Below are 16,376 nucleotides of genomic sequence, written 5' to 3' on the forward strand. Positions count from 1 at the left end.
TGCTGAACCACAATGAGAAGGCCAGGACTTTAACATATAAATTTTGAGTGGTCACAGTTCAGTCCAGATACCCCGCAAACTCATGTCCTTAACACATGCAAAATACAGCCATTCTTGGAATTCCCATCGTGGCACAGCAGAAACCAATCTGACTAGGAACCATGAGGTTGCGGGTTCAATCCCTGGCCTCACCCCGTGTGGGTTAAGGATCCAGCATTGCCGTGAGCTGTGGTCTAGGTCACAGACACAGCTCGGATCTGATGTTGTTGTGGCTATGGTGTAGGCTCCAATTGGACCCCTAGCCTGGGAACCTCCATGTGCTGCGAGTGTGGCCCTAAAAAGCAAAGAAAAAAAATTTTTTTTAAATACAGCCATTCCTTCCCAACATCCCTAAAAGTCTTAACTCATTCTAATATCAACTCTAAAGTCCAAAGAGTCATCTAAATCACCCTGTTGTACATCTGATGCTCTCTGGATCACCTTCAGGATTATTTTTTGCTCTGTTTGAAGAATAGAGCATGTTTGGCTAGCTCTATCATCCTGTCCTTTCAAATCCAAGGAGTCCCACAGCCTTCCTTCATTTTGTCTTTTTCCCTCTCCTTTTGTGACCACTCGTAAATTCTTCACTGAGTGTTCCCTTCAATGAGCACTCTTGGTGTTCTCTTCAGAACATGCTTTCTGATGCCATCCACTTCTAAGCTAATGTGCAGAGGCTGAGAGTTTTTTAGATTTCAAGTTCTGATTCCTTTTCACAGAATAATTCCTTCTTTTATTTTTATTTTTTATTTTTTTGCTTTTTAGGGCCACACCCATGGCTTATGGTGGTTTCTAGGCTAGGAGTCTAATCGGAGCTACAACTGCCTGCCTACACCATAGCCACAGCAACATATGATCTGAGCCGCATCTGTGACGTACACCACAGCTCATGGCAACGCCAGATCCTTAACCCACTGAGCGAGGCCAGGGATCGAACCCTCAAGCTCATGGTTCCTAATCAGATTTGTTTACACTGCGCCACAATGGGAACTCCCAATAATTCCTTCTTTTATTTTCAATTTTGTTAAAAAAGTTTTTTTATTAAACTATAGTTGGTTTACAATGTTGAGCCAATTTCTGCTTTAGATAATCCTTCTTTGGTTCATTACTCTTCTTTCATTTTATTTTAAGCAATAAGAAAGAACCAAGCTGCTCCTTAAAACTTTGCTTAGATATCTCTTCAGCTAAATATGAGCTTTATCCCTTGCAGATTTTCCTTCCACAAAAACACTAGACTATATACACAATTTAGTGTTTATGCCGCTTTGTAACAGGGATTACCTTTCCTTCAGTTTCTAGTAACACAGTCATCATTTCCATCTTAAGACCTCTCCAGAGTGGGCTTTGATGTCCATATTTCTACCAATATTCTGTTAGTGATTGTTTATGTATTCTCCAAGAAAACTTCTCACTAGCTCTCTTCTTTTCTCACTGACCTGCCACTCTTAATGTCCGTATTTCTAGTGTGCACTTCAGAATTCTTCCAGCCTTTAACTATGACCCAGTTCCAAAACTGCTTCCACATTTTTAGGCTTTATAGTGGCACTCTACCTCTTGGTAACAAAATATTGTAGGCTGAGTGGCTTGAGCAACTGAGATATGTCACAATTCTAGAGGCTGGGAGGTCCCAGGATAAGGTGCCTGCAGATTCAGCTCCCAGTGAGGGCCCTCTTCTGGCTTGTAGACAGCTGCCCTCTTGCTCTCTTTTCACATGGCCTCTTCTCAGTGTGTATGCACGGGGAGAGAGAGAGAGTTCTCTTCTTCTTATAAAGCCACCAATCCCGTTGGATCAGCTCCCTGCCCATATGACCTCACTTAACATCAGTTACCTCCTGGAAACCCCATGTCCAGATAAAAGCATTGAGGGCTTAGAGTTTCAGCATATGAGTTTTGAGTGGACGCATTTCAGTCCATAGCATTAGTTGATGGCAAAGAACTTTGAAAAAAATTTACAGAGACAGCAAACATATCCTGTAGTTTAATGTTGTAAATTAGTCATTGCTTGGTAGCTACTGTAATTATTAATACAACTACAAAGGATCTGACTGTATAGTTGATTAAGTTTCATCTGATATGTTTCAAAAAAGAAAATACTTTGGATATAAATGTATTTTTATGGGGCAATATTTTCACTTAGGTAAGTATCAAAATTTAGTCGTTTTAGATTTTTGTGTGGGAGACTTGTTTTTTTCTTTTTCCTTTTTTTGGCTGTACCTGCGACATATGGAAGTTCTCAGGCCAAGGACTGAATCTAAGCTGCAGCTGTGACCTGTGCCATAGCTGCAGCAACACCAGATCCTTAACCACTGTGCCACAGCAGAGACTCCTGTTTTTGTTTTTTAAGAAAAATTTGGTTTCCTGAAGTTCCTCTGTGGCTTAGCAGGTTAAGGATCTGTCATTGTCACTGCTGTGGCTCAGGTCACTGCTAAGGGGGTTTGATCCCTGGCCTGGGAACTTAGATATGGCCCAGGCATGGCCAAAAACAAAAAGATATTGTTTCATGGTAGTGACAAAAGCACTGATAAACAGTTGGGGACATTGATCTTCCTTTCTGCCTCACCACTCTGTGGCCCTGAATCACATCCCTTAACCTTTTTGGGCCTCAGTTTCCTCATCTGAAATTATTATGCTCAATAATATTTTTTATTTTTAATACTTCTAAAACTCTAGTCTTGAGTTTTAATGAATTTTATCTTCAGTCAATAAATTATGCCTATAATTTTGTAGAACATTATGAATTTCTTGAAAGATATTTCATAACTAACAGTAGTAAAAATGAAACTTATACTGTTATGTACATCATTTTGCTGTTTTTCCTTAAACCATGTGATGCCTGTGTTTTTATATTAATTAATTACCTTTCCATTTATATAAGTTGGAATTTTAGTTATCTTTTCCAATTTTAATTACTAGATATTTGAAGCCAAGAAAGCATGTCTAGTTACTTCTGAATAATACTTCATTTACTTGTTTATTTTCAAAATATCTTTGAAAAATTAATCATATTTTAGTAGTGATTTGTTTGTAAAATAAAGAATTCTGATTCTAAACTTCAATGTTTTTATAGTTCAACTATGAAAGCCAAGGTTCCCCCTCCTTTGCCACCAAAGGTAAGCAGATTTGTTTTTCATTTTGAATTGTGTGCGTGTGTCTGTGTGTCTGTGCGTGTTCCACTTCGACACTGTATGGATACTTACTCTAGCTTATTTTCACTTGGGATCCACAAAGAAAAATCATGAGGAAGTTACAAACTAAGTAGATGATTGTGTTTATTTTTATTTGTCAAATGACGAATTACCCAACTTGTCATTTGTTTATTCTAAATAATTTCTAGAAATTTTTGCAATAAAGTGAGTAAATCAATAGATTCATATTACACTTGGGTTAGAAAACTCATATCTTTCTTTTTTCTTTCTTTTTTTTTTTTCCTTTTTGGCTGCCCCACAGCACATGGAGTTCCTGGGCCAGGGATCAGATTCAAGGCACAGATGTTGCAGCTGCGGCAACGCCATATCCTCAACCCATTGTACTCGGCCAGGGATTGAACCTGCACCCCAGTGCTCCTAAGACATTGCCAATCCCATTGTACCACAGCAGGAATGCCAGAAAACTCGTGTTTTTGTTTTGTTTTGTTTTTGTCTTTTTGCCTTTTCTAGGGCCGCTGTCTGCGGCATATAAAGGTTCCCAGGCTAGGGGTCCAATCGGAGCTGTAGCTGCCAATCTACACCACAGCCACAGCAACACCAGATCCGAGCCTCGTCTGCGACCTACACCACAGCTCACAACAACACCGGATCCTTAACCCACTGAGCAAGGCCAGGGATCGAACCCGCAACCTCATGGTTCCTAGTTTGATTCGTTAACCACCGCACCACCACGGGAACTCCCAGAAAACTCATGTTTTTAATAAGTTTTTTTTCTTCAAAATCTATGACTGACTAGTAACTGATTTCCTGAGCATGGATAGAGGATAGTGGTTTATTATAGATATTTAATTTTCAGAATGTACTTTTAAATTGAAAATACAAAATAGGACAATAATTTTCAAAAATTTTTAGCAACAAAATCCTTTTGTCAAACAAAAAGGCATCATAAAATAATTAAATCCCAACTGATGGAATTTTTTTAAGTAAAATGAATTAATACAGGTATGATAATTTAAATTTACTGTATAAGTTCATATGCGTAGCAAATTTTAATTATAAAATGACCTGCATATAAAGCGAGTTGTTCCAAGGTTTGAAATCAGGAGTTAAAAATGAAAATTGGCGTCTGACCAGTGTAGATAATCCAGTGTATTACTATATTTTGTTTTCATTTTATACTTGAGAAAATCACAATTCATACAGGTAAATAACACTATTCTTGCTTGTTTAGTTTTACATTAACAGAAATATAACAGAGATCTGAATTTCAAAGAGATAAGTACTGAGCAGTCTTCCCAATAAAGGATACATCATAAGGATTTATAAATTTCCCAAACCTTCAGCTGACTGGAGGTTATTCTAACTGTATGCACAGAAAGTTTCTCGGGTGTAATGTTTACTTCCGGAAAGATATTTAGTATTTTTCATGTTTAATGAAACAGATAATTTCATGTTTAATCATAAGTCTCCTTTTCTGTATTATTACAGCCAAAGTCCATATTCATACCACAGGAAGCTCATTCTACTGAGGATGATAATCAAGGAACAATCAAGAGATGTCCCACATCAGAAAGCCCAGCAAAGCCATCCCAAGTTCCACCAAGGCCACCACCTCCCAGGTTACCTCCGCAGAAGCCTGTTGCTTTAGGTAATGGGGGACCAGAAGGTGAAGTACGAGTGTTGTCAGGTTTTCATAATGTGTGGGGAAAAATGGAGGGAATCCTTCTTTTAAGAAATTGCTTGAAATTCCTTTGAAAAGAGAAGGAAAGCAATGGCTCTCGAGATATTTGCTGCTTTTTGCCTCATAGTTTGAAGTGTTTTTATGACAGGGTTACTGTGACCCAGTCGGGGATATTTTGCCCTTTGTTTTTTATTTCATATTTAGCCTTTCCTCTTTTGGACAGATGTTTACATGCAATTAGTCATTTAGTTAGAGTGTGGCAACAAAAGAAATTAAAAGCTGAACAAACAAGGAAAATATGTTTTAGTCCTAGGCTACTTCTGTTTTAGAAAAAAAAGAGGGGAGTTCCCATCGTGGCGCAGTGGTTAACGAATCCGACTAGGAACCATGAGGTTGTGGGTTCGGTCCCTGCCCTTGCTCAGTGGGTTAACGATCCGGCGTTGCCGTGAGCTGTGGTGTAGGTTGCAGATGCGGCTCGGATCCCGCGTTGCTGTGGCTCTGGCGTAGGCTAGTGGCTACAGCTCCAACTCAACCCCTAGCCTGGGAACCTCCATATGCCGAGGGAGCGGCCCAAAGAAATAGCAAAAAGACAAAAAAAAAAAAAGAGGGAGTTCCCGTCATGGCCCAGTGGAAACGAATCTGACTAGGAACCATGAGGTTGCAGGTTCAATCCCTGGCCTCACTCAGTGGGTTAAGGATCCAGCATTGCCATGAGCTGTGGTATAGGTCGATGTGACTCAGATCCCGCGTTACTGTGGCTGTGGCAAGGGCCAGCAGCTGTAGCTCCTATTCAACCCCTAGCCTGGGAATGTCCATATGCCACAGGTGCGGCCCCAAAAAGACCAAAAAAAAATTTGAAATAAGAGAGGATACCTTGTCTAACTCATTTATTTCATTTAATCATTTTTAGATAAATGATTGTCAGTATTTGCTAGGTATTTGCCTCCAAATTAATACTAGAAGGTGCTGTTTTAATTCGTAAAATGTCTTATGTGTTACGTAGAAGAAGCAGTTAAAAAAAGAGCAACTAATGTTTCTTGGATAACAGACTGTGAATTGCCCCTTTCCTTAAAGTAGTTATGTATTCAATATTTTTTTCCTTTTTATCACAAGTTTATGTACTTAGATACAACCTGAATTTTAATTTGCCTATAAGAGAAAAATAGAGATAAAAGTAGAAGAACATATATATAGAACTTGTTACAGTACTAAATATTTTGATTGGGTAATCCAAATGAACGCTGAAACTGCCTCAGAGATATTTTTGTTTCCTACTTGATAATCTTCTGAATGAAAATTCTCATTAAAATCAGTCCTTTTTTAATATATTTAAACATATCCTTTTGAAGGAAATGGAGTGAGCTCCTTCCAGTTAAATGGTGAACGAGATGGTTCATTGTATCAACAACAGAATGACCATAGAGGCACAAACCTTTCAAGAAAAGAAAAGAAAGATGTACCAGTAGGTATTTATGTTCATAAGCTCTACCTGTATTTGTTTCCTTTTTCACTATTAAATTTTTTTCACAGTTATAATTAGTGAAACTATAGCAGTTATATATTTTATAATTAGTATATTTATATTTTAGTATGTTAATTATAATGACAATAGATTGTTTAAATCTTTAAAAAATCGACCTTGCTGTGGTAAATTTGAATGAAGTTTTTCTGCTATTTAGGCCAATTTGTTATATAGCCTATTATAAAATGTGACCTTCTGCATACAAGTAAACACTTAGTATTCTTGTGATTCCTGGAAAAATATTACTATTCTCGATGAGAATTGATCCTTATTCGTATTTCCTTTTACAGTCTCAAGAACTTAATGGAAAGAAGGACTTGGACAGATAAGGAAAGCCATAGCTTCTACCTCAGGACAAATTTCTGTTACACAATTTGTGATGTTACTACTCTTAAAGAAAATAATGGCGTTACCTGGTGGTGCGGCTCATGTCGCTGCTGAGGCAGGGTTCATTCCCTGGCCCAGGAATTTCCACATGCCGTAGACATGGCCAAAAAGAAAGAAAATGGCTAACAAGGAGGAAGGATTAAGATTATTTTCTAGTAGGGGAGTTCCCGTCGTGGCTCAGTGGTTAATGAATCTGACTAGGAACTATGAGGTTGCGGGTTCAGTCCCTGGCTGCTATGGCTCTGGCGTTGGCTGGTGGCTATGGCTCCGATTAGACCCCTAGCCTGGGAACCTCCATATGCCACACGGGAGCGGCCCAAGAAATGGCAAAAAGACCAAAAAAAATATGTATATATTATTTTCTAGTAGGTATAAAATGTCACTTCAGGAAAGATGAAATTAGCCTTATCAGCTATTCTTATTACAAATGTTAGGTAAAACACTATAACATAACTACTAAAACATAAATAGAATTTATCAGGGAGATTAAAATTTTTTGATATTTGTAAAATATTTGCCCTTGATCATTAGAAGACATTTATCCATTATCATGAAAACAAATAAAACAAAAAATCCTTAAAATTCCCAATTCAGCAGATGCCAATGAGATCATAAGACATATTTGGGGATAAGTTTCTGTATATACAAATATTTGTTACAGAGGTCTATAGGACATTTAATATGTTTATGTGCATATGGTTATGGGTTTGTGCAGTAAGAACATTGCTAAAGGCTTTTGTACTGTTCAACTGTTTTATAAGATTTTACTGTAGATTATGTCATACCATTTTTTATAATTTACTTAAAGTATTTGGGGTTATCCATTGTAACTTGTTAAACTTAGGACATTTATAACAAAAGCGAAATGTCCTTTAGTAATAGGGTTATGAAGTCTGTCCAACTGAATAGTGCCTTTTTGCTTTCATCAGTGTAAATTTTGGTAGCCCTGCTAATGTAGTAGTACAAAAATGCAGCTTAATGGCTCTGCAGCACAGTGTAATAACTTTTGAGAGATGAGTATCTTTTTTAATTTATGCATTTTAGTTCACTTTTTTCTGTTACCCCATTTTACTAGGATAAGGAGCTAGTAGTTAAACCAAGTCTCAATATTTCTGAAATAACCTATGTCGTGACTGTATCATATGGTAAAGAGTATCCATAGTATATTGAAACATGATTCCACTTTGTATAGCTTCTTCAAATTATTTACAGCCAGTATTTTCAGTACTTAAGTTAAATCTGACAGTCATAGCATTCAGAACTCCCTAATTAAAAATGATATTGTGGGGAGTTCCCGTTATGGTGCAGCGGAAACCAATCTGACCACTTACCATGAGAACACAGGTTTGATCCCTGGCCTCGCTCAGTGGGTTAAGGATCCGGCATTGCCCTGAGCTGTGATGTAGGTCACAGACACAGCTCGGATCCCGAGTTGCTATGGCTGTGACATAAGCCAGCAGCTGTAGCTCCCATTTGACCCCTAGCCTGGGAACCTTCCTTATGCTGCGGGTGCAGCCCTAAAAAGACCCCCCAAAAAAATGACATTTTGGGAGTTCCCATCATGGCTCAATGGTAATGTACCCCACTAGTATCCATGAAGATGCAGGTTCAATCCCTGGCATTGCTCAGTAGGTTAAGGATCCAGTGTTGCCGCGAGCTGTGGTATACGTCACAGACGTGGGGTGGATCTGGCATTGCTGTGGCTGTGGTGTAGGTTGGCAGCTGTGGCTCCAGTTCTGCCCCTAGCCTGGGAACTTCCTTAAGCTGCGGGTGCGGCCCTAAAAAGCAAAAAAAAATTAATTTAAAAAATGACATTTTGCTGAAATAGATGGGAGTTCCCTTGTGGATCAGTGGGTTAAGGATCTGGCATTGTCGCTACTGTGGCTCATGTTGCTACTGTGGTGTGTGTTCCATTCCTGGCCCAAGAACTGATGCATGTCACAGGCTTGGCCCAAAAAAGCATAGATGAAGTTTAGTAATTTAAGGACATCAATGTAAAAATAAGTACAGAAGTTATTTGCAAAAATGGAAAAAATTATCAGAAATCAATGCTATTGTTAGGCTGTATGTCCTCATAAACACATCTACAGAGTAAAATTTCAGTATTTTATTTCTTACGGGTGTAACACTATTTTATTAACTCTTAAAATTTCACTGACAATGTTGGTCATGCCTCATGCTCAGATTCTTGAAATAAGAGACATATGGACAGAGTTTTAAGGGTGCAATGTGAAACACAGCATAATATACTAACAAAATTTAAGAGGAGGTATAACTATATCTCTGTACTCAAGTATAGGCCCTGCAAGGAGAAGAAAAGCTCAGGACTGAAAGAGGTCCTTGATTGCTAACAGAATCTCCCCTTGACTTCAGACTTGAGACAAACCAGAGTCTTGTCAGCTTACAAAAACCACTGACTTCAGGACAAACAGTAACAGGATTGGAAAGAGCCAATTCAAGATTGTGGGGGCCAGTCTGGAGGCGTTGCCATGAGCTGTGGTGTAGATCAGAGATGCGGCTCGGATCCCGTGTTGCTGTGTGTGTTGTGTAGACGAGCAGCTACAGCTCCTGATTCAGTCCCTAGCCTGGGAACTTCCGTGTGCCATGGGTGCGGCCCTAAAAATGCAAAAAAAAAATCAAAAAAAAAAAAAAAAATGTTGCCCAAGACCCAGTGTTAAGGCAAAGAACAAGTTGATAAACAGTGAATAACTGTTTTCCAAAACACACAAAAACAGTATTTCTATGGGGACATGTATATAAATAGATGCAAAAAGATCTGGAAGAGTACACAGTAAACCATTTGGGGTGTTGGGGGACAGGTACTAGGACTAAGTGGACTTGTGGAAGGATTATAGGGAACTTCAGTATTACCTGTAATGTTTTGACAAAGAATTCCAATACACATATTTGAAATACAGTGTTGGTATCCCAAACAACAAGAAGTATAATCATGCATGTGTTCTTTTTCTAGAAACCTATTAGTAACGGCCTACCCCCAACACCTAAAGTACATGTAAGTATAAATATTAAGTAGATTAAGTTTTCAAACTAAATTCAGTGACAGATAATTGCCTGAATGTGTACCTCTCGTTAGACATTTCTGCTTATTCTAAAGAACCTCTATTATTATTGAAAAATATCTAGGAGACTGCTGACTCAAATATCATGATTACATCTGAAAAGTAGCTTTTCAAGAGAAAATTATGATAATTTACACATTCTAAAGCTCCTTTGAAAATTCGTTGTTTTCTTTGCATATATTTTCGAAGAAATGTGAAAAAGGCATATATGTATGTAGTAGAAAGTACAAAATATTGATGTAACATTTTTCTAACCTGTTTTCAATTATCAAAAACGATTTTAGAACTAGAAGGAGCATGGAAGGAGCATCTGGCCCAAACTTTATTTTGGCCATGAGTTAAACTGAGACCCAAAGGTCTTAGTCATCAAGATCACAAAAGTCCACCCAACTCACCAGACCTAGAACGTGGACGTCCTATTGTTATAGTCCTACTAGGTTTTTTATATTTAAGTATACCATGCTGTCTTTTTAGGCTTAAAATTATATTAATTCAGCATAATTTTAGGTTAGTATGGATAGAACTACATTTTTGCTGATACAGATCTATAATCTGAAACCTTATAGACTAGTTTGACAATGTCCATAGTTTTTCTAGTTCTGAACCTCCCAACTCTACTTTTTATTTAGCATTTTTACTTTTTAATTCTACTTTTTATTATAAAGATCTGAATAATTATACCTCATCTAACAAAAAGAATTGTTGATTGTAAAGGACTTTCGGACCTAGCAGATATATATACACACGTAGACAGTAGGGATGAGATTTCCTATTGAGCTGTGAGATAAAACTCCTTATCAGGTATACAGTTGGCAGAGAAGAGCTGATGACTGTGGACCAACTATACCAATTAGCTTTAGTTTGGAACTAATTTGATTGTTTTGTACATCATTTTGTCATTTGGATTTTTAGGGATTTAGCAGTACCTTAACATATGAATATTGGTACCTATCTTAAAGAATATTTATTAGGATTAGTTAAGTGACATAATTTCTGCCCTACACCATAAAAATATTTTTTACTGTTCTACTGCCTGATCGTATTGCCAGGCTATGGTTCTTTTAAGGGAACTAAAATCTTCAAAATACTGGTTGTTAGGTTTCTATGAGTAAAAAGGAAATCTTAAGATTTATTATTTTATTACTTCGATTATTTTGTGTTAATATTTTTAATCTTCTTTAGTCAACTATAATCACTCACAGTATTATCTCCATGTTCGTGAAGAAAACATTCCTACTCTAAAATCATGCACCAAATATTCCTTTATTCTTTTTCCTTTATGTTCTTGGTAGTAAAAGTGATTAAATGAGTAAGGTTTTTTGTATTTATTTATTCTAACCAGAACAATAATTTCAAAATTAACATTTTACTCTTTGAAGATCAAAAAATTTTCAAATGAATTGTTATATTTCATTATATGATATTTACTGTCTGAAAGGTTTGTAAATGAGCTTGGTAAATAAATACATTAACATCAAAGAATAAAGCTTTTTGTTGAATCCTTTCAGGGAAAATAATCAGATTGTTCAGTTTTTTTTAAAAAAAGTGGATCTCTATGTTTTGTTTAAAGTATACTTGATTTATGGGTCTTCATTTTTAAAATTACATATAAGAATTTCAAATCAACATACTTCTTCAATATCATAATATTAAATTGAAAGATTAATGTTATTTTTAGGCTCATGAAACCAAATAAGAAAATTTTCCCCTTTATAGAGATTATGATTTCCTTTTTACCAGAAAATATTGTATTACTCCTCATGTAGAACATACAAGTAATACTTATGTAAGCAAATTATTGTGCAGCATTGGTTGCTATTACTCTTTGTTGATTTGAGAAGATAGGAAGAATAAAATGACTCTCTTAAGTAAAGGCTTGTATCATCTGACAGTCCTTGTTGTGCCTGGAACTTCCATGCACTATAAGGCAAATGACTAGGACTCGATATATTTATTTGGTTATTTTGTGTTTTTCCAGATGGGTGCATGTTTTTCAAAGGTATTTAATGGATGTCCCTTGAAAATTCACTGTGCAACATCATGGATAAACCCAGACACAAGAGGTAGTCATAGATGTTTTTGTCTTTTATCTTTCTGATTGTTTAGTGTTTTCATGAAGCTGTGAAAGCACTCAGTTTTAATCACTTTCTGCATATCCTTCTGGAAAAAATATTTTCTTACAATTAAAAAAATTTTTCAGGTAAATATGTTTCTCTGTGTTATTAACAGTGTTTGAGATGACCCATGATATTAAAATTTCACTGTGTAGTCACCATATTAATGTATTGAAACTATGTACTCTGTGCCATCTATCTGTATAAAGATATACATGGAGATATAGAGAAACATAGGCCCACTCTTGCTTGCTCTCTCTCCTCTCCCACCCGACACACAACACACACACACATACACACACACACACATTCTTACTAAATCTTTTAAAAATTCAAGGTATAAGTACTTTTATTTCAGAGGTAAAGAAAATGACACTCAGGTTCATTGTTTCACAGCCAGTCAGTCAGTATTAGAGCTGCAGTTTGAACCCAGTTCAGTGTTGTCTGACCGCAGAGCTTGTGCCCTTCATCTCCCAATACTAATCCTAAATATGGGGCAGTGTAGGAATGCTCTTGGCAGTTGTTCTCAGCATACTTCAGTTTAGTCTGTAGAAGTTCTTCACCTGCTATTTTATGTTATCATAAAAACCAATCAAACAGGACCATGGCCAAACTTCTAATATCTTCTAGGAGGTATTGAGTACCCTAGCAAGTATCTAAGTTTTAGTTAACTTTTTAAATAGGTAATAGTCAGATCCTAGATTTTTGATATTAGTTTGCAATAATGGTCCATCTGCAAAAATATTTTAAGTCTGTATCAGTTGTTCTTGATTTACATTCTGTATGTCAGTTGCATTTGAGCGTCTCCAGGAGGGAATTTAGAAAAGAAGCTACAGGTTCTCTTCCATTCCTTGGCATCCCCTGATAAGCGGGGAGTCCTAGCATGCCGTTCTTCAGAACCTCTTTTCAGCAGTTCCCTTCCTGGCTCAGTGGTTAACAAACCTGACTAGGAACCATGAGGATGCGGGTTCGATCTCTGGCTTCGCTCAGTGGGTTGAGAATCCAGATCCTGCGTTGCTGTAGCTGTGGTGTAGGCCGGCAGCTGTAGCTCCGAATCAACCCCTAGCCTGGGAATTTCCATATGCCATGGGTGTGGCCCTAAAAAGCAAAAACAAAAAAAACTTCTTTTAAAAAAGTTTTCTTCACTGCTTTAAGGCTGATATCTGCATATAATCCAATACGCTGCGCTAGAGTTTCTAACTACTTATTTGCATTAAAATAAAAAATACTGCCTACAGACCATACCAATTCTTTTTTCACATGTTAATGTAGATATACTTAATTTTAGATTATATGAATCCATTCAAAAAGTATTTTATATGTCACAATCAGTGGAGTACTTTTCTCATTTCAGATCAGTACTTGATATTTGGTGCTGAAGAAGGGATTTATACCTTAAATCTCAATGAACTTCATGAAACATCAATGGAACAGGTATATTATTTTATATTTTTCCTTTTTTTAATTCTTTTTTTTTTTCTGGTCTTTTTAGGGACACACCCACAGCACACGGAGGTTCCCAGGCTAGGGGTCGAACCTGCGCTGTAGCTGTTGGCCCACACCACAGCCTCAGCAACACCAGATCTGAGCCGCATCTGTGACCTACATCACAGCTCATGGCAATGCCAGATCCTTAACTCTCTGAGCGAGGGCAAGGATCGAACCTGCATCCTCATGGATACCAGTTGGGTTAGTTACCACTGAGCCATGATGGGAACTCCAATATGGGGACATTTTTGATTGTCACAGTGACTCAGGGGAGGCTTTTGGCATTTAGTACCCAGAGGCCAGGAATGCTAAACAACCTGCCTATAGGAGTTCTGGTTGTGTCTCAGTGGGTTAAGAACATAGTGTCCTTGGGGATGTGGGGTCAATCCCTGGCCTCATTCAGTGGGTTAAGGATCCCACGTTGCTGCAAGCTACAGTGTAGGTTGCAGATCCAGCATTGCTTTGGCTGTGGCGTAGGCCAGCACCTGCAGCTCCGATTTGACCCCTAGCCCAGGAACTTAGGGCCACAGGTGCAGCCCTAAGAAGAAGGGGAAAAAAAAAAAACCTGCCTAAAAAAATGATAATGATAGTAATAGCTAATACCTATATAAATTTTACCGTATGTCAGGTACTATTTTTAAATGCTTTATATACATTAACTCAATCTTCACAGTGACTCTTAGAAGTAGGTACCATTATTATCTCGTTTCAAATAAGAAGTATGAGGTTCAGAAAGTAGCTTTTCAAAGATCCCAGAGCTGTTAAGTGGCTAAGCTGGGATATGGACCCAGGCATACTGGCTTCAAAGTCCATGTCCTTAAATACTTCACCACCCTGCTTGTCCTACTGTAATGCTTCTAGAGAGAAACACTGGACTTAGAGAAAGATTAAAGAAGTGGAATTGGCCAAATTGAATGACCAGTTCAGTGTGGAGATCATGGAGAAGTCTAGGTTGACTGGATTTCCAGCTTGAGGGACTGGGTGAATGACAGTCCACTAGGCAGGGTTTGTACAGAAGGGAAGTCAGTTTGAAGGAAATGATGGTGCATTGAGTTTGGTCACGTCGAGTTGTGGGTGCCTGTGGGATGTGTAACTAACTCTCCATTCTCAATCAATAAATTGATTTACAAATAAAATGGAGAGAAAAATCCACAAGCAAGGATGATTTCTTCATAACCAAACATTTCCTTTTTTCTTTCTTCACACTTTTTTTTTTTTTGTCTTTTTACAGCCACACCCACAGCATGTGGAGTTTCCCACCCTAGAGCTCAAATCAGAGCTATAGCCTCTAGCCTGCGCCACAATGGGAACTCCTCTTTACAACATTTTTTTTAAATCACGTATTCTAACCAGATCCTAAACTGTTTGATATACATAATCTAAATCCTTTTTTTTTTTTTTTTTTTTTTTTTTTGTCTTTTCAGGGCCATACCTGCGGCATATGAAGGTTCCCAGGTTAGGGGTCTAATCAGAGCTGTAGCCACTGGCCTACGCCAGAGCCTCAGCAACACGGGATCCGAGCCGCGTCTGCAACCTACACCACAGCTCATGGCAGCAGTGGATCCTTAACCCACTGAGCGAGGCCTGGGATCGAACCCATGTGCTCATGGATGCTAGTTGGATTCATTAACCACTGAGCCACGATGGGATCTCCATACTCTAAATCTTTTAACCTTGGAGTTCCCTGGTGGCTCAGCCAGTTAAGGATCTGGCTTTGTCACTGCTGTGGCACAGGTTCAATCCCTGGCCAAGGAACTTCCACATGCCCCAGGGACAACCAAAAAGAAAAGAAAAAAGAAATCTTTTAACCTGGAAGGAGATAGACAGTGAAGTGAATGAAAAATACATATGAACTAGGAAAAAAAGAAAAAGATCTCGTTATTTATAAAAATTAGTAAATAAATAATTCAAAGGTAGTAATATTCTTGGATATGTATATAGTAAGATATCTAAAATCACAGTACTGGTAACAATGTTAATTATAAGGAACAATGTTAATTATTATATTAATTGTAAAAATGTCACACGTAGGTGGAGTAAGCTTATATCAACATATTTAAGGGACAGTTGAGTGAAAGTACCCATCAACCCCACCCACCCCCAGTCTGCAGTAACTCCCTGCCATGAGTTAACTGCTAAAGCACCTAAGAGTGGAGTTCCCATTGTGGTGCAGTGGTTAACGAATCTGACTAGGAACCATGAGGTTGCAGGTTCGATCCCTGGCCCTGCTCAGTGGGTTAAGGATCCGGCGTGGCCATGGGCTATGGTGTAGGTCGCAGACCCGGCTCGGATCCCACGTTGCTGTGGCTCTGGCATAGGCGGGCGGCTACAGCTCCAATTCAACCCCTAGCCTGGGAACCTCCATATGCCGCGGGAGCGGCCCTAGAAAAGGCAAAAAAAAAAAAAAAAAAAAACCAAATAAATAAATAAATAGATAAAAAGCACCTAAGAGTGCTTTAGCACTTGAAATTGTACTAATTTTCAGAGCTAAACATGGCCATCAAAGGGTATATTTTCCCTCCCAGAGGAAGTCTGTTAGAGTTGAGAATGAATATGTGTGAGATCCTGAGTTTTCCATCTTAATGTGAAGTAGATTACTGGGTTGATTTTCTCTGTACTCTAGGAAAAGAAACTGGGTGGCATGAGTCTGCTAGATAGGAGAAGATGCTAAAAGATGAGAAAATGACACAAAACAGGATCTTGATTTAAAATTTTTTAATCTGCTGTCATTACTTACAGCTAAGATTTATTAAGTGCTCAGTGTACACCAGTATTCTAAGCATTTTACTCCTACAAGGAGCATCATGTTCACTCAGCACAGCAACAGTATTAGAATAGGTGCCCCATTTTACAAATAGCACTGAGACACAGAGACAAGTCATCTACCCAAGGCCACAGAGCCACTGAGAAAATAGCTGTCTG

At 38.0% G+C, this 16,376-nt stretch overlaps 1 protein-coding gene across 7 annotated transcripts in view; it reads left to right on the forward strand.

Moving 5' to 3' along the window:
• Window positions 1–16,376, forward strand: part of MAP4K3 (mitogen-activated protein kinase kinase kinase kinase 3) — a 197,520-nt gene that overhangs the window by 158,128 nt on the left and 23,016 nt on the right. For all 7 annotated transcript variants that reach the window (XR_002342963.1, XM_021088336.1, XM_021088339.1 and 4 more), the window contains 6 exons: window positions 3,104–3,146; window positions 4,671–4,830; window positions 6,213–6,325; window positions 9,744–9,785; window positions 11,831–11,915; window positions 13,321–13,400. Coding sequence is in view for 6 of the 7 variants with exons in the window: in XM_021088336.1 (XP_020943995.1) it covers window positions 3,104–3,146; window positions 4,671–4,830; window positions 6,213–6,325; window positions 9,744–9,785; window positions 11,831–11,915; window positions 13,321–13,400 (523 nt within the window). In the remaining variant the exon portion in view is untranslated. The remainder of the gene's footprint in view (window positions 1–3,103; window positions 3,147–4,670; window positions 4,831–6,212; window positions 6,326–9,743; window positions 9,786–11,830; window positions 11,916–13,320; window positions 13,401–16,376) is intronic.

Source organism: Sus scrofa, chromosome 3 (assembly GCF_000003025.6).
Source record: "Sus scrofa isolate TJ Tabasco breed Duroc chromosome 3, Sscrofa11.1, whole genome shotgun sequence".
NCBI classification, from domain to species: domain Eukaryota; kingdom Metazoa; phylum Chordata; class Mammalia; order Artiodactyla; family Suidae; genus Sus; species Sus scrofa.